The sequence below is a fragment of the Temnothorax americanus genome, unplaced genomic scaffold (assembly GCF_048541705.1).
Source record: "Temnothorax americanus isolate GAGA-0224 unplaced genomic scaffold, ASM4854170v1 Scaffold11, whole genome shotgun sequence".
Classification (NCBI taxonomy): domain Eukaryota; kingdom Metazoa; phylum Arthropoda; class Insecta; order Hymenoptera; family Formicidae; genus Temnothorax; species Temnothorax americanus.
In genome coordinates, this window is record NW_027509242.1 from 3,052,240 (window position 1) to 3,072,638 (window position 20,399).

At 42.7% G+C, this 20,399-nt stretch overlaps 1 protein-coding gene across 1 annotated transcript in view; it reads left to right on the forward strand.

Moving 5' to 3' along the window:
• Rat1 (5'-3' exoribonuclease 2 Rat1) overlaps nucleotides 1–18,074 on the forward strand; it is a 29,746-nt gene extending 11,672 nt beyond the window's left edge. Inside the window, exons 16-17 of the mRNA XM_077422540.1 lie at nucleotides 15,895–16,139; nucleotides 16,534–18,074. Of these exons, the coding sequence (XP_077278666.1) occupies nucleotides 15,895–16,139; nucleotides 16,534–16,599 (311 nt within the window). The 3' untranslated portion in view covers nucleotides 16,600–18,074. The remainder of the gene's footprint in view (nucleotides 1–15,894; nucleotides 16,140–16,533) is intronic.
• The last annotated feature ends 2,325 nt before the right edge of the window (nucleotides 18,075–20,399 follow it).

A 20,399-nucleotide genomic window follows, 5' to 3' on the forward strand; every position in this document is an offset into this window, starting at 1 on the left:
GAGAAATTATTGGGAGACACTCTATCGACGACCGCGAGATGGCTTAGATCGTACCGAAATGTGACGTATCTCGATAATCGCGTGTCGCTTATTGGCGACGATATCTGACGCGATATAAATTAGTCGATGGGAGTGATAATATCGGAGCGGCGTGCTCCTGCGGGACATAAGGCATGAAGCTTGTTTTCCGTGGTATATGGGGTTGACGGGCGTCACCGGCAGCGCCGCGGCTAATTTCCTCGGCATTGAGCCGCATTGTGCTCTAAATCGGCCTTCCCGCCCTCCCCTCTCGCAAAACCCACCCGCCCGAACGCGAACCCTCGGTGAAATTCGTCAGAGTCCATTGAGAGCCGGGGTCAGCTATTTTGTTTGCGCGATAGCCGTGTCTGTGTGAATGGCTTAATAAAAACTAACTTGCACCGCCCGGCGCGGCGGCCGCACCGATTTCCTTAACTCCTTCTCGCGCACGAATTATTTTTCTGAAAAAATGTACGAGCATTTTTATAGAAAAAAAAAGGAAATCGATTCGAGATTTATAAAAAAAAACCGACGTGTATATGTTTCCATTGCAATTAAATTTAAAATTAACGCATATGTAGAAAACATTGCCATATTTAAGGAATATTGTAGGAAGGACCTTTTAATAAAATGTCTTGCAATGTTTTAACAAAGGCAGAAACAAAAGCCTTATGAGTCGCGTCTTTTCATACGCTACTATTTGCATCCTATATGTACAGAGCCTGATTAAAGTACGCTGAAAACCCATTGTGTCGTAAATTGACCTATTTCAAATGTTCAAAATATGTCGGGAATTTCTCTTTCGCTTTTTTTTTTAACGAAAAAACGACGGAAATTGAATTTTTATTTCTGATAACTGACAATGAATTCCCTTTTTTGTACCGACAAGACATACGGGTCACGTCGAGGATGCGTGACGAACAGAGGGGTGAACGAGCGACTCAGGGCGTCGAGAGGGATCTGTCCTCTTGTCAAGACTCCACCCGGTAGACAGTCTCACTAATTACGCCGCGCCTCATTAGCGTGGAAGCACCGCTGTCACTTAAGGATACGTGCGACTACTTCTATTCTGCTCTGTCAAAGATGACATTTTTTTTGCTTAAGAACGCGCGAGGGTCACACTGAGAGGAGGAAGGGTGGCGGCGTCCGTGATTTCGCCGCGACTCGAAATGTGTGTGAAAACGTTCCGAAGGAGCAGCTTATATTTTTATTTCAATTGCCCAACTCGCGCGTTAAAAAAATCTGTTACTTTTATTAAGACGCTTCTGTGCAAATTTGCACGTGAATCAGAAAGGAATAATATAATTTATACGTGTAACGATATCGATAAAATTGGAAACGTGATGCGGCCGGCTTTCGTGTTAAAAAAAACGTGGAGCAGTTTTTATGGAAATTCATATATCACGTGTGAAATTTATCTGGAATAAAATATCTATTGTGAAATCGCAATCGTAGAAAAATAATTTGCTATTTTTTACCCCTTTTTTTTACCCTGGATTGTTTATTTGAGGTAATAATATCTAGCTGTATGATAAGAGATGTCGGATGGCTGTTCGAATCTAACGGGCCACTCCAATCGATCTTTAGCGGGGTTGCTTTGATTATCAATTCCTCGCTTGACCGAACTTCGCGTCCAGCAGAAAAGACCCCCGTCTACCCTTCCATTCGGTTCCCCTGACACGTCCAATTCTCGATAAGCATGAAATTCTATTAGAGCGTCTTGATATCGGCGCACCATTTCGATTCGTGTGTCGTGAAGGGTCAGCGGCTAATCGAAAATTAAAACCTTTTTAAGTTTTATCCTGTGATCACGAGTGGAATAAAGATTCCTCTTTGAACATTCATTTAAAACGAACCTATAGTAAAGATTCTAAAATTGATAGTTCTCAGCTTGAAATTGGCTCGAAATTGTCTTGAACTTTGGAGATCTGCGAAATGATTCGATCTGTACTGATGATTAATATTTTGAGTGGCATGCGAGAAGATATCAATCTATTTCTCGTATATTGCTGAGAAAAAATAATCTTACGCGATATCTCGCTTCCGATAATTTAACGGTGAAGCAGCGAAGAATCTTGAAACTTTTTGTCGTCCCGAAATGCCGCGGGCTTTGATTTTTCGTTCGAGAAAATCCACCCAATTCTGTCCAGATCCGTCGCGTCACGTGCAATATTCCTCGTCACGTTGATTTCCAGTCTCGCTTACACAGCGCAGCGTCGCGGTCGTCTCGAATTACATCTCATGACCTGACTCGAAGAAACGAATGTCCTCGATAATTGACTGTTTACCATAGTTTACTCAAGACGAGAGGTCGCAGGTTGCGATTTCGGGGTGGGGGAGATTGCGTTTCGTTCGGCCGGTTTATGTGAATGGGCCTTTCCTCTCGCTTCTTCGCGCGTAATACCGCATAAAGGTAAATGGTCCGTATATCCGAGAGACTATGAAAGGACAACCCCGCTTCTAGATCAAGCGGTACACCTGTTCCGCACCCTAATTTCCTTCTCTTTATTCTCTCGCGACCCTCGCTTCTTCGTGATATCCCGAGGCTCCGGTGCAGGATGATGCGCCACCGACACTACAATCACTGCGTGAGGACGAATTGGATGTGACAATCGTTTTCTACTTCAACCTGTTTATTTTTATCTATTATTTGTCTTTAACCTGTTATTGCGAAGAATTCCTAATTTACTGCACCTTTGAAGGTAGAATTGCGCGATGCTGACTGGACAGATGTTCGGAAATGATAACAAAGTAATGAAAAAGACATATGAAACATTGCAATATACCAATATATACAAAGTTTTGTACGTGTTTTGTACGTTTAGAATTGTAAATTTTTTAATTTTTATGAACTATGTGCCTCGCGAGAGCGTATACGTTTTCGAACGCCTAATTTTTAGCAGTTCTCTTGTGGCTAGCAGTTTAAACTCGTTTAAACTCTCTTAATTTTTTACATATTGACGAGCGAGTTGGCAGAAAATTCGCCGATCGTAAGAAAACTCATTGTCGACTTTCGACCCGCCTCTGTAGCATCCCCTTTTTCCTTCGGCCGTGCTCTTTCCTTTCTCGCTTTCATTCCAATTAACCTTGAAGCCACGACGCGGCCAGGAACGACTCGCCACGGGATATATGAGGGAGAGCCAACCGCATAAAGGGAGCAGTCGAATGAGATTAATTCAAAAATGTCGACGAGCTCTCGCGCCCCTCGGTACGCGCACACTCGTTTCCACGATAAAAACTCCACAGGGTACTAATCAAACGAGAGGACACTAGCTCGAAATCGAATAGGAAATATCATTTTGAATAATAAAAAAAAGGTTCCGGGGTGAACGTACGTCCGGAAATGCTCGCTTCGAAAGATCACTGTTAAATAAAGACTTCTCTCGTCAAATTTTTTAAATTTTATTTCATTTTTCGCATATCATTAACGCACTTATAATCGCCAATTTTTCGAGGTTCGTATATACGCGCGTCTTTCGCTTCAAACGAACTATGATGTTTTCCTCTAAAAACGTATTATTCCATGTTCGCGTTCTTTTACTTTTTCTCGCGGGCGGAATCTCGGCCCCGTGAACGTTTCTTTTTTCATTTGCAGTTTGGTACAATTTTCTCGCGCTCGGTTGCCCCGAGAACCCGCTCCGTGATTCGGACACGTTTGAAATATCGGGGAACCGCAGTAGTGCTCGAAATCCGACGTTAGTATCCTCCTGGAAAAGTAAAGAAAAGGTGAGTCGATCCCAGGAGGGTGCGGTTTTCCACCTCATTTCCGCGCGAAGTGCATGAGGGAACAAGGATTGTGGATAAGAATTCGGGACTTCTTTCCCTTTTCTCCCGCCCCCTCTCCTCTTCAGTTTTTCACCACTCTCTCAATCTCCTCTATTGTGCCCTCCCGTAGCAAACGGTGAGGATCATCCGGCGAATCGGATTTTTGTAGGCGCCGCCGCCGCGGTGAGCGATTTTTTATACGTATATAGACTGCCTGAACAATACCATTTCTCTCTCGGTGGCTTTAAAATCCATTTCCCACAATAAGAACGTGCGTGGAGTGAGTCAAAAGTCGCGCTTCGCGATAAAAAAAAAGAATTAATTTTTAATAGTTAAGTTTATTTGTATTTTGATTTAAAAAAATAACCGCGAGAGGCGCTGCAAAAGTCTTCGTTTCGCGACACTTTTAGACGTATATCTGATGGTAAGGACTAAGGACTTTCTAACGATATTATTTCCACAAAAAACGCCGATGTCTTGTTGGCCTCCTTCGCCATCGGAAGCGTGAAATGCCGTATAAATACACACTTGAAGAAAATTTGGGGTCTATGATACGTTCGGAATCTCGCAAATCGTATCGGATTTCTCGAAGTCTATGGCTAGGTGAAGACCCCTTCAGCACGGTTCTCCGTTCGAACTTCGGTCCCTTCGACTTGTTGACCTATCGTCCCATTCCTGAAGGATCCAGTTTCTCGTATCCTCAAGAACTTGACTAACGATCGTGTGTGATGGGCCGCATTTTATTGGCCGAATGTGGAATTTTGTGGAAACTGGATCCTCTTTTCCTCCTTCTACCTACATTTCCGACATTTCCACGTGGTGGAATCGTTCTCGCCGAGTTCAAACGTTGTCAACATTCTCTGAGAAATTATCACGAAGGTTGAAGCGAACGTGACTTCTTTTTTTTTTTTTTTTTTTTTTTTTATGAAAAACGAATGTTTCGCGCGAATGAAGCCGAGACCTCTACACGCACCTACTCGTCAACTACTTTAGGCTCTTCGGAGAGCCCTTGATTTCGCAATCCGTACCAAAGTCTTGCGGCGCATGAAACGAGGGGTGGAAGAGAAAGGAGGAAGAAACGCGCCGCACCTAAGTCCCCGTTAGACTGAGGGAGAAAGGACGCCCCCGATGTCGCGGTACCCCCTCGCGGTGTAGCGTTTGTAGGAGAACGACGACGACGATTCCCTTTGCGAGGAATAAATCCTGATTGGACAGGGTGGGGCATATTTACAACCTGGAAAGAGTCGTGGAAGAGGAGGGAGGAAGAGAGGAACGGAGAACACCGTTAGAAGGGGCACGAAAAAGAGGGCGATGGGAGTGAAGCATCCTCGACAATTCTAGGATACTCCTTGCCGGTATCCTGGGGTCCTTGCTGCACAAGGACCATTCTCTTCCTCTTCCTCTTCTTCAATGTACTCGTTCCTGTACGGACGTCTTGTCTTTCTACTTCTCTCCTTTTCTCTCTTTCTCTCTCTCTCCTCGTCCCTCTTTCACCGCTCTCCTCTCTTTTTATCGCACGCGCGTCCTTCACCTTTTTCGTTACGTTCCGCCGACATATATATATATATATATATATACCTCTCCTTGTTCCTTTCTCCATCGGTTTCCTCTTTTATCGGACAGCCACCTTCGCGACGCTCTTCTTGCTCCTCGGGATCCTCCGCCGCCGTCCCTGCGACTCTTCAGTCTCGTTCCGTCCGCGTGCTCTTCTCGTTTACTTTACGAAGTGATCATGTATAGGATCAGATATCACCTAATCGCGATCCTCGGGATAGAGAAGTCTCTTGTAGTATAACTGCACCCAATATGGTCTACTCGCAGGTGCGAGAACTTTCACATCTTTTTTTTTCTAATGAAGATATTTGCTCGACTATTCTACGAAACGTTTGCTCGACACTATCGAGAATTTTAACATCGGAAGAGTTAGAGATTCGAGATAAAAAAAGGAGTACGAGGAAAAAAGCAAATGGATAAAAGGGGGGAAAATAGGAAAAAAGATAACAAAAAATGAGCTGAAATTTACAATGCCAATCAGAATTTTGTGCATTCTATCAGCAGTGCTACATCAACGGTGAAGAACGGATCGGACTGAATGTTTCAAGTGGTATCACGCAGAGTGTGACTTCAATGGGGGAAATTCATATTTCCGATGCATTTGATGCGAAAATAATGATCAAAAGTCGTGTAATGTCCGTTTGCTCCTTCCGTCGGGGTACACGGATTACACCAGTTTTTTTTATTATATGTGGATCATGACAAAAATTCTGATTTAATCCAGAAGTTTACGTTTATGGTATTAATTTCTCTTTTTGTCAGTCTTAAAAATTAATTTGAAAAAAATTGTGAGTCTGTCTGCTTCAAGATGAATCAACTAATTACGCATCTTTTTTTTATCACGTTCGTCATAATAGAGTCTAGCATTCGCAAAATGTGTAAGGGCGCATCGCGCATTTTTTTTTCCCCCGGACGCCATTACGTTAAAAACCGATACAACGACAGCGAGATTTGAACGGCGCAATCGGCTTGATCTGGAGAGCAGGCATGTAGCTAACTACGGGAAATACAATATATTTTTCCTTTTTCCTCTCTTTCTCTCCTCTGCCGCTTCTGTATTCCTCGGATTTTTCCGATATATTCGCTTTGCTCTGTCATAAACAACGAAAATATTGGCTCCGTGGTAATAAATGCGCGAAGCATAAATTGGGAGCCGCCGTTTCACGTAATTCTGCGTATAAATGTTAAGGTGAAATCGTCGAAAAGTTAATTTACGTAATATTTGATATTTTACACAGAATATGTCAAAATGAAATGTCTCGTGAAATGTTCACTTTTTAGTTAGACATTTTAATCATTCTCCACTGATATTGAACGAGAAAATCGATATCTTTCCCAAATATTATTTAACACTTCAGGTGACAAAAACATACCTTGCAATCACACACTCCAAGTCTGTTATAAATCTTAAACTAAAGCTTAATCTTGTTTCTAGTTTAGCTTACAAAGTTTTAGTTTAGTCTAGAATTTCAGTTTATTTTATTTTAATCTGATTCTCTCTGCTGCCTCTCTCGAATTTTCCTTTTTTCACACGAGACCTCTTGTTTTATAAAATAATATTATTCCGTGATATTTCGAACAGTCTATGCCGATCCTATCATAATTCGACCTATCGGGATATTATTATGCTTCAAAACTTAGGAGAGAGAAAGTTATCTTATTACTTGTCGAATTATGTCGGTCAATATAATTTGTCTGTATAATTTCTAGACTAATAAACTTTACATTTAGACTCTAATTTAGATTAATAAACGTCCACGTTTAGTGTAATAAGCATTCCGCTTATGTTGTTGCTCGAACTGTCGTTAAATTTCGCATTATGAGCCTATTAATTATACAGGCTCGCAGCAAAAAATTATTCGCACGGCCCCAAACGTGAACGTATCATATCGCCAACGGGAGATAAGTTATAACGCCGATAAAGGCGCCAGATAAGGCGCCATCGTTGATTGGATCACCGCGAGGAATCGATATCCTTCCTCTTCCGCCTCGTCCCACTTCCGCTCGGTCCTCTCTGTCTCTCTCTCTCTCTCTCTCTCTCTCTCTCTCTCTCTCTCTCTCTCTCTCTCTCTCTCTCTCTCTCTCTCTCTCTCTCTCTCTCTCTCTCTCTCTCTCTTTCTCTCTCTCTCACTTCCACGCACCTACGTACAGTTTACCTTCGAACACGTTCTCTCCTCTCTCTCTCTCTCTCTCTCTCTCTCTCTCTCTCTCTCTCTCTCTCTCTCTCTCTCTCTCTCTCTCTCTCTCTCTCTCCTTCCCTCCTTCTCTCCCCCCTTTCCCTGGGCCGCATGGGTGCCGTGGCTGCCGTGGCTGCCTCCAATTTCTCCGTGACGGTCTCATGGAGGATTCTCGAGTGCCCTCTCATCGCCCTCCGGGCCATCCAGCCGAGCTCTGTCCGGCAGTCTCCATGCCAACACCCGCTCGATAAATTTATTGGTCGCTTCTGACACGACTGCCACCGAGTTGTGTCTCTTTTGCGTTCGCAGCGAGCGTGTCCGGTCAGATATGCGAGAGATATGCGAATTGAGTCGTCCCCCGAGATACTCTCACGTATAGAAAGGAACCAATTGCGGAATGTAGTTTTGCAGACGCAGCCGTTTCAGAAGAATAATTTGACTTTAGATCGCGTATTAAGGTAAAAATGAAGATCATTGTTTTCTAATAATCGTTTCCTTTCCGCACGTACATACATACATGATCACCATCAATTCGTATAATTAATCTTCCCGAATAAATAGTAGTACTCGTACTCGATCAGATTCGAGCATCCCTGATATTAAAAGAGATTCGTGACGATCGAGAAAAATCCGACTCCCCCTGTAAAATGGTAAATAAATTAGAAGCACGATCGCGAGAGTCAACACGTTACTCGCGCGTCGGCCGCCCCTTTTCCCGATGCTCCCCCATAAATGTACGTCGATCACGAGGGTATATGGGTGTACGCGTACATACCCATCTACGCATAATACATTCCGGGGTTACGTGCGCACACAGAGAGAGGGCGAACGGAAGAACCGCGGAATTTGGGGAACACGGAGGCGGTGAACGCGACTGCTTTCTGATCCTGTTGGCAATGTTTCTCTCAGCGAAAATTGTAATGCACTCGTAATGAAATCCCCCAAGACTATCATTTCATATTGCACGTATATTTCGCATATAAATTAGATGATCATATTGAATTAAAATAACGTGCAAAATTTCGACACTTTATTAGCGGACTATACCTGAATGTTACAATATTTTTATGTATTCTTATAACCGGTAGATACAATAAAATATTTCAGAGTTCTTTACAATTGATTTCCTAAAGTTTTATACGAATCTATAAAAAATTGCACACGATCTGTCAGAGGTTCTCCGAATAAGAGACAGATCGCGCAGGTTGTGTATGTACGTATCGCGCGTCATCGCAGCGTGTGAATTGATTACTGTATTCGAAAAACGGAGATATAGGACGGTTTACGTAACGAGAGATATAGAAAAGCCGAGGGAACAAAGTTGGAGGAGAGGAGTCGTGTGAATCGACGACCGTGGAGAGAACTTCGAGTAGGAGTAAGAATACTTGCAGAGAGACGGAACGGAAAACCGTTCGAGGACGGCCAGAAAGAGAAAGAGAGAGAGAAAGAGGAAGTGATAAGGAGGAGGAATTAGTTGGAGAGAAGTAAAGCAGAAAGGAACAGTGTGGAGGAGAAAAGCGGGAAGAGAGCACGGACGATCGAGTTACCAACACACTCTTGATACGTTTATTAACGCACGTCGCGCGCGACGGGGATTCGCTGGCGCAGCATCCAGGATCAGCTGTGTGCGGCAGGCAGCCAAGCAGAGGGTCAAGTGTCCCTCCTTCTCTGATCTTCCCTCTTTTCGTCTCGCTCTCCGTCCGCTTCTGTCCGTGCTGCGTTCTCCCCTGCACTCCGCGACCCTCTTCCTCCCCTCACTTGCCATCTCGAATGCCCTCGCGTCGCGACGGCGAAGGTAAAAACGCTCGGGGTAGAAATGCTCGCGCTTGCAAAACCGCGTCGCGTCCCTAAGCCGAAACGACGAGGCTCTCAGATCGTCGAAAATTCTGTATCTTTAATGATACGTTATAGACACGTAGATGTATACGTTAAGTGCTCCTTATCCGTATCTATGTGCGCTTCAATTTCGAGATATATATATTAGAGAGGTGGGATTCCAATGATTTTTATGATTTTACAATTCGAAGGGATTTCGTTGATCAACAGCAGAGAAACGGAGCTTTAACAGCTCTTCTCGGAAGTGAAAAAATAAATTATTGTTTAAATGTCGTGCAACATTAGGGCAACATGCGTATAATACTTGCATTTGAAAGAAAGATATATATATATATATATATATATATAGTCAAGAAAAAAATTAAATAGAGAAGTATTTATCGGTGATATTAATGCAATGTACTCCTGTAAGATATATGCGCATTAAATAATTACACTAATAGCAGTAGCTGCACTTGAAGTGAACACGCCGCGATTTAGAGCCATTTTACCTAAATAGATACAAAATCCGTATTCGCGGATCCAAAGGACATGATAATTACGCGTATTTCCGCTTTAACGCGGACGCCTGCAGTAAAGCGTTCGTTAAATGTATAGATAGAATCGGTCACACAGAAACGAACGGGAACGAGTGGCTTCTCCCGTCCGTCTCTTTCGTGCCACCGCGGGACTCGTCCAGTCATCGATATCGAAACGCCAATTGGAAAGCTCTGCTGAATACTCACGCGAGCCGGTTGGAAATCGAAGCTTTTCCGCACTCGAGTTTCGGTTTCGCTGATTCCCAAAGCTCATCGAGGCGTAGATTGAATTGTTTCGACAAACGGCCGAACATTTAGCCAGGATACGGTTTTGAAATTGTTACCGTCGGATTGTCATCTATCGAAATAAACATGCGCCTATATAGGATGCTTTGGTCAACGTAATTTCAATATCGCTCATCACGATTTCGCTCGAAAATTGACACGTGATTTTCGCAATCGAGGGGATTAATATATTTGCAGCTAGAAAATCCGATAACATTTTACACAATGTAATCTTTATTAGTTTTTTGTATCTTTACGAAATATGAAATTTTTTTATATGAAATATATTAATTACTGTTGAACGAGATATTATCTATGTTAAGATTAGGTGACACAATCGCGAAAGAGACATATGTCTCACATCTCTCCGTATTTTTTTTTTTTTTTTTTTTTTTTTAAATTTAACGGATTCAATATGTAAAGTTTAATTCGCGAAAAGCGCTTTGTTTCTAACTGCTGATAATCTAGAGACGCTGGCGCTGATGCGACTTTCTCGTTAAAGAAAAGCTGACTTTTTAAATTAATCACGATATAACCGTGGATGAATTAAATTTAATATATCCAGCCATTGTAATAAACTAAATAAATATCTAAAGGGCAGCACGCATGCGTGCGCGCTGAGTTACATTCTTTCTTCGCGAAAATCAAGAAAACGTACAAGGAGAGAGGGGAGAAGAAGAGAGGAAATAAAGAGGAAGCGAGGAGCAATCTCGCGAATCGTTGAAAATAAATGCTGCCTCGGTTCTCGTCTCGTCTCATTTCGTTTCATTCCGTTTCGTTTCGTCGAGGCGCTAGGAGAGCCGCCTTCGAGAGACTCCATTACCGCCGTCGGTTGGAAGGAGACCGGAAGTGGGGATGGAGAAGAAATAAAAAAGTGAAGCTCCTGAAGTCGTGGCCGGTTCGTTTCTTCTTTGCGGTGCAAAAGTATGCACGAATGCTTGTACGAAAGAACGGAGAGAAAACGCGTGAGAGAAAAACGAAGCCGAGGCCGAAGACGAAGACGAAGATGAAAACGAAGACAACGATGAAGATGAAGGCGAAGACAAAGAAGAAAACGAGGAGGAAGAAGAAGAAAAAGCTAAAATATTATCGTGAAACAGGAGGGTGGTTCGAGCAGAGGGACGGGGGGCGGGAGGATGATGCGTCGAGAAGCGCGGGGAAAAAATTACTGCCTGCCTGACTAACTGGCTTCATAGAGGAAAAGCCTTTTTATATTTCGCACACACGCATCGCGAGCACGCGGTGGTGGCCTCAAAGGCGCGCCTTCAGCCGCGGGTTCCATCGATCTTCCCCCTTCCCCTTCGTCTTCTCCCGCTCCGTGTGCCCCGCAAGAGTGGTGGGCGGAACAAAGCCACCGGAAATCGCCCGAGTGGTACTTTGGCCTGGTGGTGGCGCCATCTTGTACCATTGGGTGCTGAGTTTTATGGGGGAGAAACGTGTACGCATTGTTCTTGCAGCCCAGGTAGCTCGTAGATGCGGGCTCTCTCTCCCCCTCGTCCCCCTTCCATCACCCTTTTACTTTCTTAGCGTTGCATGTATGCCTCGCCGGTCGGATTTTGAGAAAAAAGAAAGTTTTGAAATTAGAGAGTTGATAATAATTATTACGTATTTTATAAGCAGCGTAATCACCGCAATTGCAGTGTCCTCAATCATGCCTTCTAACTCGATAAATTTCGAGCGAGGTGTTTTTATACGACGCTGCACGCAATTGCCTTTAAATTGACTGAGACGATTGATTGCATCGATTGGTCCCGCATCTGAATCACCCTTCGCGCCAAAATATGTCTATCGAACTCCGTCTCTGCTGACCAGATAATTTTCTTTTTTATGAGTTAGACGCATTTGAAATTGAAGCACGATTAAATCCGATTAACGAGGAAGTAAATCTATTGAACGATCAAACATAACATGACCTTTATTTTCTCGTTTCTCAGAGGATAAGGCACAAATTCGCAGCTATATAAAAAAATATATGATTCAATAATTTGTCCATCATGTACGATGGAAAATTGAAGAATTCTAACTTGTCCATGCACGTTTCCCATCGATAAGAGATGCATAAAAGGAGGACAAGGTGGAGAGAAAGAGAACGTTTATGTAGCCTATACGCCTTTTACTTACACGTGTTGTACAATATTTACCTACACCCACCATAAGCATATAAGATCGGGAGGGAATTGCTTTCATAGGAATAATGTGTACATAAAAGAAAAACGGTTGGCGATTTCTAAAAAAAGAACGGAGGTCAAGGTTTAGTCCGTCCCCCTTTCCCTTCTCCCTTGCATATTAATTATTGAGAATACGCGTTCTCAATGCAATCTAATTCATGGCAATATTTATTAAGGGATTCTAATTCGGATTACTATATTTTCGTTTTTGTTGCCGCTCGACTATCCTGAAAAATCAGTGTGTTCATATGATGCTCAACATAGATTAGTGCTTTGTCAAAATTAATTCGTGTAGCAATAAGTTAATCACAATTCAGACCTTGCTTTTTTTTACGAATAAATTATTTTATAGAAATAGGAATATAATACATCATTTTTTTGTACTTCGCAAATTAATTAGTTCATAATTAATAAATCTGTATCGCATTCGTTTGTTAAAGCACTAACCGAAAACCCCCGTTTTTTTTTTCAATATATATACGCTTTAATTTTCATTTCTGCGTGAAAGGCGATATCAAGTTTCCAGCACGTTACTCGTTCATTTACTTTAAATATGGCTGAAAACGAATTTTTTAAATAGTACTATGCGTATATAGTATGATGAAAAACGTTTCAAAAATCTGGCATTGTAATATTCCTAATTATATCTATAACAATAAGTCACTTAAAATTTTATTTTATGTATCCAAATATCGTTTCTTTTTCGATCCCACCGAGAAATCGTGAAATAAAAATATCGCTTTATTTATATAAAAGACAAAAACTCGTGAACTGAAATAGAAATCGTAAAATAAAGCTATCTCGTATTGAAAACGCTAGAAAAAACGATACGTAAAGACAAGTCCGTCATTGAAGAACCGAGAGATAAGGAATAGACTCGGGAATACATTTATAAGCTCGATATCTGGACAAAAGATGCATCAGCCAAGAGGGAGAGCGTAGCTATATATTGTCGCAGGTCGAACGTGGACGGGTGGACGGGAAAGTGTAATTTCAGTTTGAAACAGGAACGGGAAAGGCCGACCCACATCGAGGTTTTGAGTGTTTGTACTGCTGACGCGGCAATCCAATCCAATCCAATACCCATAGCGAGTAGGTACCCCACTGTAGCCACGTATACGTACATACATATGAACGAATCGTCTTTCTTTCTCGGGCCTTGATACCTTTCCGTCTGGCCTCCAATATACAATTTCGAGCCGGCGGAAGTACCGTCTCTCGTAACTGGACGCACGCCATTTTCCCCCGTTTCTAATGATTCTCCAGTCACTCAGCTGTACGTGGCACCGATGATTTATTTTGGACAAACGTCGATTTTATTGTCCCTGGATACGTACTAATTATGTTTACTTGGTACATAGAAAAATAATCTCTCTCCAACAGCAATTGAACTACAAAATATTCTGCGATATATCGCGTAATTATATTTATTTAAGTTTAGCACATCAATATATATATAGAGAAGTTTGAGGGAAGTTCTTTAATTTGGAATCTCTTATACAATATACCTTGAGAAGAAAAATATTTCAACTATTTCTCTAAAACGTTATAACCAGAAAAGAATCCCTTCTCTTTCCCACCGTAAAAATAAAACTTGTTCTTAAATTATCATATCTAATACTTTGCGATCTTAGTCTTTCTTCACTTGAAAAACATTTTCGTTATGTGTGTGTATTACAGCACTAATTTAAAAATATTGCAGAAGTTTTCGAAAATGTAAAATTGTTTAAATAATTAACGCGATAAATTTCGGCGAATCTAATTACCTACCTACCTGAGCACATACTTCGGTACATACGGAACATAGTTCGGTACGTACGAATTTGGTTCGCGATAGGGTTGAAACGAGTCGACCAACGCCGGTGCGGGCCGACTGTAACGGTGCGTTATTATCATAAACGCAACAATAACGAGGGATGATCCGACGTGTAAACTGTTAAACCCTCCTTCCTTTCCCCTATCGGAGGCTGTGGGTGAGGATTACCGTTGGGGGTCGGAATCGTTGGGCGCGGGCCGCATGGAGTCTACGGGGGATGTTATTGTTGCCACGAAAGAATGAGAGGAAAAGACGGGGTGGAAGAGAAAGGGTGACAGATTCTCCCTTTCTCTCTCTCTCTTTCTCTCTCTCTCTCTCTCTCTCTCTCTCTCTCTCTCTCTCTATCTCTATCCGTCTCTGTCTCTCTTTCTTTCTCTCCCTCATAGATACGGTAGGAGTCTATAACTGGTATTCAAACGCGTGAGATCGCCCCTTCGGCCTTCGATGATATCGACGGTGTTTGCCGACTCCTATTACGAGCTCGATTGCACCAAACTATACGATTATCGTGCGTCAGTGATAGCCTTTGTACGCAACGGCCGGGGGTTAAAGAGTTACGCCACTTCGCGCGAATGCCGCTGGCGTCGAAGTACGACGTGGTACCGCGGTGACAAAGCGACGATATAGCACCGAGCGAGAAATCGCCGGACAATACAGAGTGTTCTCTCGGGCCAAGCCCAGACGCCTCCTTCGAACCCGCCCGAGTTCTCCGGTCAATTCTTGCGTCGATTTTTCTCGCGGGCGAACACCGAACAAGATTTGTCGTCTATCGTCATCCTTCGATTTTACACGCCGCGCATCGTATAATCGAGTTCCAACTTAAAGTTCCGTCAAAGCAAGCTTTACTCGTTAGATATTAATTAACTGAAGAATGCACGCGCCGCGTGCGCGCGCGCGCGCAATCAATTCAATTAAATTTGACGTCCCGCCCGTAGCGACACATCAAACAAACGCGATGGTTTCTCTTATTCCGGATTCCCCTCTGAGCGCAACCGTAAAGCCAGCGACCATCTCGCAATTCGAAACGCGGCTCTTCGAGGGCTATATGAATATTCAAACGTGGTAGGAGTCGCGGATCGGCGCGCGTCGACGCGTTGTTTTGTCCTTTTGTCAGCGCGATCATTACATCTCGCTACCAATTTTTCTATCGACTCGCGAGAGAGATGCGCGCGAGGGGATATCTGACGTTTTCGAGGACGGCAATATTGGAAATGTTTAAACCGAAAGCGATATAAGCATTGAGATGCCGAGCGTGCCTACCCCGCTCTCTCTCTCTCTCTCTCTCTCTCTCTCTCTCTCTCTCTCTCTCTCTGCCCACTCGCCGAAGCGCGCTTTCGAGAATCCCTTATTAATGATGGGTCTGGTAGCGCTATTATGACGTTTCACGGCGCGGGCGAGTGCTTATCCAGTGACGTTACCGAGTCCTAACGCGCGCTGCATATTATTTGGGAGCTAGGGACACGCGCCGGCACGCTCCCATTCATCTATAGGCGGCTATATTGCGCCCGCCCGACCCCCTTTCCTCTTCCCCCCCGACCCCCCCTTGCGCGCCCCGTGTTAATTATTGAGAATAACTACGCGTTCTCGACGCAACTAATTCGTGGCAATATTTATTAAGGGGTTAAATCCTAAGCCGGATATACTTTTCGGGCCTTTATTGCCGCGCGCTCGGCTATTTCCATACGCGCAAATATATATGCGGACCTCTTCCCCCTTGCGTGTATAGCTATAACGTGCCCGCCTACATTTGTTTCCAGGTTATCGGAGCGAGTACCAATCGGGATCGGGATCGGGATCGGGATCCGGATACGGAGGTTACAACAGCGCCGGTTCGAGTCATATGCGTGGACCATGGGGATCCGGTTATACTGGCATGCGCCAGTCGAATTACCCGCCTTCGGAGTATCAGCATCATCGTAATCATTACGATAATCACCGTCAGCAATCCTTGCGGAACAACAATTACCAGAACGCACAGCATGGCTACCACAGTCAACGAGGGGTATGGTTTTCTAATTTTTATCACATCCCAATACGAGCTATCAAAAAGAGAATTCTTGATGGAGGTCAGATAATATGCTCGCTAAATTAAGTAAAAAATATCAAATCAAATATGGATTGGAAAATTGAAGTTAAGAGTTAACGTATGATAAAATCGGGGAAAGTGTGACGCGCAAAAGAGATCGAAGTTAATCTCTACCGTCGTTTCATCATTTAATCTAAATTGTTTTTCGATATTTTTCTAATTTTTTTGTTAATTGACTAATTGTAAATGTGACTTTGAAATCAAAATGATGAAGAAAGTTTGATAATCGTTTTGTAGAATAAAGAAAATTGTAGCACCATTAAAATAGCACGATAGCTTTAGTCGAGATGTTGCTTATCTCGTGTTATAGAATTACTCGTCGACTCGAGGAGGAGGTGGAGGAGGCCACCGAGATGCATGGCGACGATCGATGTAGACGTTCAAGCAAGAGGTCGACTAATTTTGTCGCACGTCACATAATAGTTATAAGAATGAATTCTGCAAAGAATCACCACGCATAATTATGTCTAATTAAGATTTAAGGATCATTGTCAAAGTACGCGTTCTAAAAGAGAGTGCGTTAATTCGTAAGCGCAGTACAGAGAGAGAGGCAGGTCGGAGTACTCGGTGCAATAAAAGCACGATTATCGGCGGCAGCGTTCGAGCATCGCGTTTTTCGAGTACTACATTCCGAATACTGCGGGACACGTATTACGGAACTTTTTGGAATGGATTCCGATTAGGATTGTTTATTTTCTGGATTTCTTTTGTGTTTTCTAGAGAAAAATGAAATAATTCCGATCCGAATCCATTCCGAAAAGTTCAGTAATACTTGTCCAGATGTCTTTTCTAACGTGATGACATAATTTTCAGAAATATTTTTATTTCTAATTTTGTGGAGGACGTATAAAAAAATATCAGTGTTTAAACATGCATGCAATATGCCTCGAAAGTCACGGGGTTTTTGATTATAAATTTGATGACAAACCTCGAAGAAAATTTTTTGAAAAGTTTTGTTCTAGCAACCATCATCATTGATTTTTTAGATGTCATGACAGCGGAATGACAATTTTATTAAAGTACAATTTACTCGAATTCACTAGAAAAGGAAATTTTAGTGTCCACGCAATATCTATGCTTTTTCTGTCAAATTTTCACTCTAAAACATTCCATTTTATCGGAAAATTCGTAACTGAGAGAAAACCCGCAAAACCTGGTATAGCATACATATATAGGTATCTGCTACACTTGTCGAAAACGATCCATGATGTGAAAGATAATTCATATCACGAATTAAAGCCACGTCACATGAAAAAAAAAACGTGATCCACATTTACGCAACAAACGATCAGTCTAGTGCTTTCAAGAATGACGGATTAAATTGTATAAAAATACATTCGATATCACGATATTTTTATTAATCAAGTTATACTCTGTTTTCTTACTTACTATGATCTTTTTAAATAAACTTTTAAAATAAACAGTACATTGCATGATAATGATACATCAGGTATCGTTTTCGTGTTTATAGTTGTGTAGAAGCCTATCTCGTTCGAATTTAATTCAATCGGACGTTTTTCGTCGCTTATTTAATCAGGTTGAACGTTTATGGTCGCGCGGTTGTAGTTATAACCGATAGGATTATTCGTATCTGACGATTAGAACGGGTACGTTGACGAACATATAATTTGTGGATTGTATATTAATGGTTAACGCAGTGAAATATTGGCTGAATTAGGGGTATACACAAGCGCCGTCGCATTGAATTTCGCATGCGAAACTGCGGCGCGCAGTGGCGCGTGCTAAATGCAGTGCCGGAATTTAGCGATACATCGATGTGACACCGATTAGCCAAACAGGCATTCGGAATTTCTCACTCTGTATTGAAATACACGATATTTCCTTAATGAAGGCTGAGCAATGATTATTTACACTTGTCCATAAATTCCTACACTTTTTTCTACACATTCCTCGCAAAATTAGAACTTGCTAATATATTAATACTCAGCAGGTATTTGGAATCTTTTATATAGACATCGCTTATAATTAATAACGAATATAAAAAGATGTAGCCTTATATAAGCCTGGAAAATAAAAATAAATAAAAATTTCAGATAACGAATAATTACCGATATTAATTTTTTTCAAAAAAAAAAAGTGCAGACAATTTAACGAAAATTAAATTCGTTAAAAATACATTGCTCGGTATTTAGACGGATAGAAGAACCCTACTGTCCGTTTTTACGTTATAATTTGATATTTTAATTCTTTTTAGCGACTCTTTTTTGGTTAATTAGGAATTTATGGACCGATAGATTTTTCGGATTATAAATCGCGTACGCTGGAAGGACAAAAACGCGTCTCTTCGCACGGCGTTTGACGTTATCGCGGTTTCGTTTTATTGTCCCCTTGATGAATTAAAGCTCTATCTGCACCGAGATCTACCCTACGCTAGTAGTTGCGGTCGCTTATCAGATACGCCGCGCTCTCTCGATTCCTCTCTCCATTGTCCGGAACTCTCTGAGCGCGGCGGGGCTTGCATTGTCGAATATAAGTGTCGCCTCAACGTGCTTATTCGCATGATCGTTGCGCGAATCTGATTTGGAAGGAGACCGTAGAAGGGGCGTTAAGAGCTTTAAGAATTTACTCGGAAATTTTTGTAAACTTCGTAAAATCTTCATATAAAATTTTAGTCTACTTTTAGTATTTTTCTTCTAGTACATACATAATTTCTTATACGTATATAATATTCATACGAAACTTTTTACTAAGACGTTATGGAGAATTCGTAAAGAAGCGCGGAATACAGAAGTTAGAGCCGCACGCGGCAAACATACCTACCCAGATTCCGACGACAATATACTCGCGAATTTCGATGCGATGCGCGCAACGAGAAGGTAAGAAGAAAAAGGAGACGGTGAGCAGAAAGGAACTTCGGTGCGCGTAAGTAGAGGCGGCCTGTTGGGCGGTTGAATCGCGAAGTAGAAGGCAGTGAGGACTCTTGGGCGCACATGGAAAAGAAGGTCCAGGTGCGCCCTCGCCTCACGCGATCGCGTATGACCGCACATCGAAGTTCCTCTGCTACCTTTTGTCTCTTTCTCTCTCTCCTCCTCCTCCTCGTCCCCTTTGCTCTTTTTTTCTCTCCCCTTTCTCTTCTTCTCTCCGCGTTCCCGTCTCATTTCATATATACGCGCGCTCGCGTAGGAATACGCACGAGAGAAGCGTGCGTACGGCGCATTGCCGACTAACGCAAAAACGCGCCGTGCACTCGTGCACGGACGCAGGCATCTAAAGCTTGAAGAACACGTTAAAGGGGGGCCTCGCCTGAAGAGTCGTTGCGCGAAATGGATGGTGGATGTAAATGCCAAGTAGCCAAGTGCACGCCGCCTGCGGCTTTCTTCTACCTTCCCGCTTCGCGTCCCCTCTCTCTCTCTCTCTCTCTCTCTCTTCCTCTATATTCGAGAATAACGCTGTGCCACCGTTTAATAAGCAGGCCTTGCTCGAGAATCGTTTGTAAGACGGGATGCGAGACCGCGCGGAAAGATCAAGCAGCTGCCGATAATTCTTTTTATTTTTCACTCTTTTTTTTTCGTTGTTTTTTCAAGTGGCACGACTGCAGCGGTACGACGAAAGACGCTCCTTCTCGGTTCTCTCCGAGGCTCGATTACGCTCCGTCTTCCAGAGACACGATTCGCATCGTCTTCGAAAGAATTTCTTTTATCGCGGTCCTATTTTTGATATAAATCGCCACAATCCGTATTATCTTCCTCTGTATTTTAAGGTTGACATCTATAATACGAAAGCGCTAATCGCAGTTGACATCCGTTAGCCCGTTAGAAATATTCTCCGCAATTTTGAACACAATTAAAAACACGAGCGCTTTTAATTAATATCGTGACGAGCGCACAGAAACGAGATTTTCGATTTTGATTTTACTTATACTATACGTATGCACGTAAAGCGAATCAAGATGAGCGGAAGAGAAGAACACTCTCGCTGGTAAAAAGACCGGTGGCGGTTCTAGTGTGTTGAACGGAAATAGAACGACTGAAAAACGAGAGGGACGTTACACGCGATATTTAATATCGCTGTCAACGTTAACACGACCGTCAGATAATGCGGCGCTGAGGAGGACCCGTGTGCATCTCGCTGGGGAAACCGGTGGGTGGTCGGGTCCGCATGACGGGTCACGGAAAGGTGAGTGAGCCCCTTCGTGAGCGCATCTCGTTACCGGCG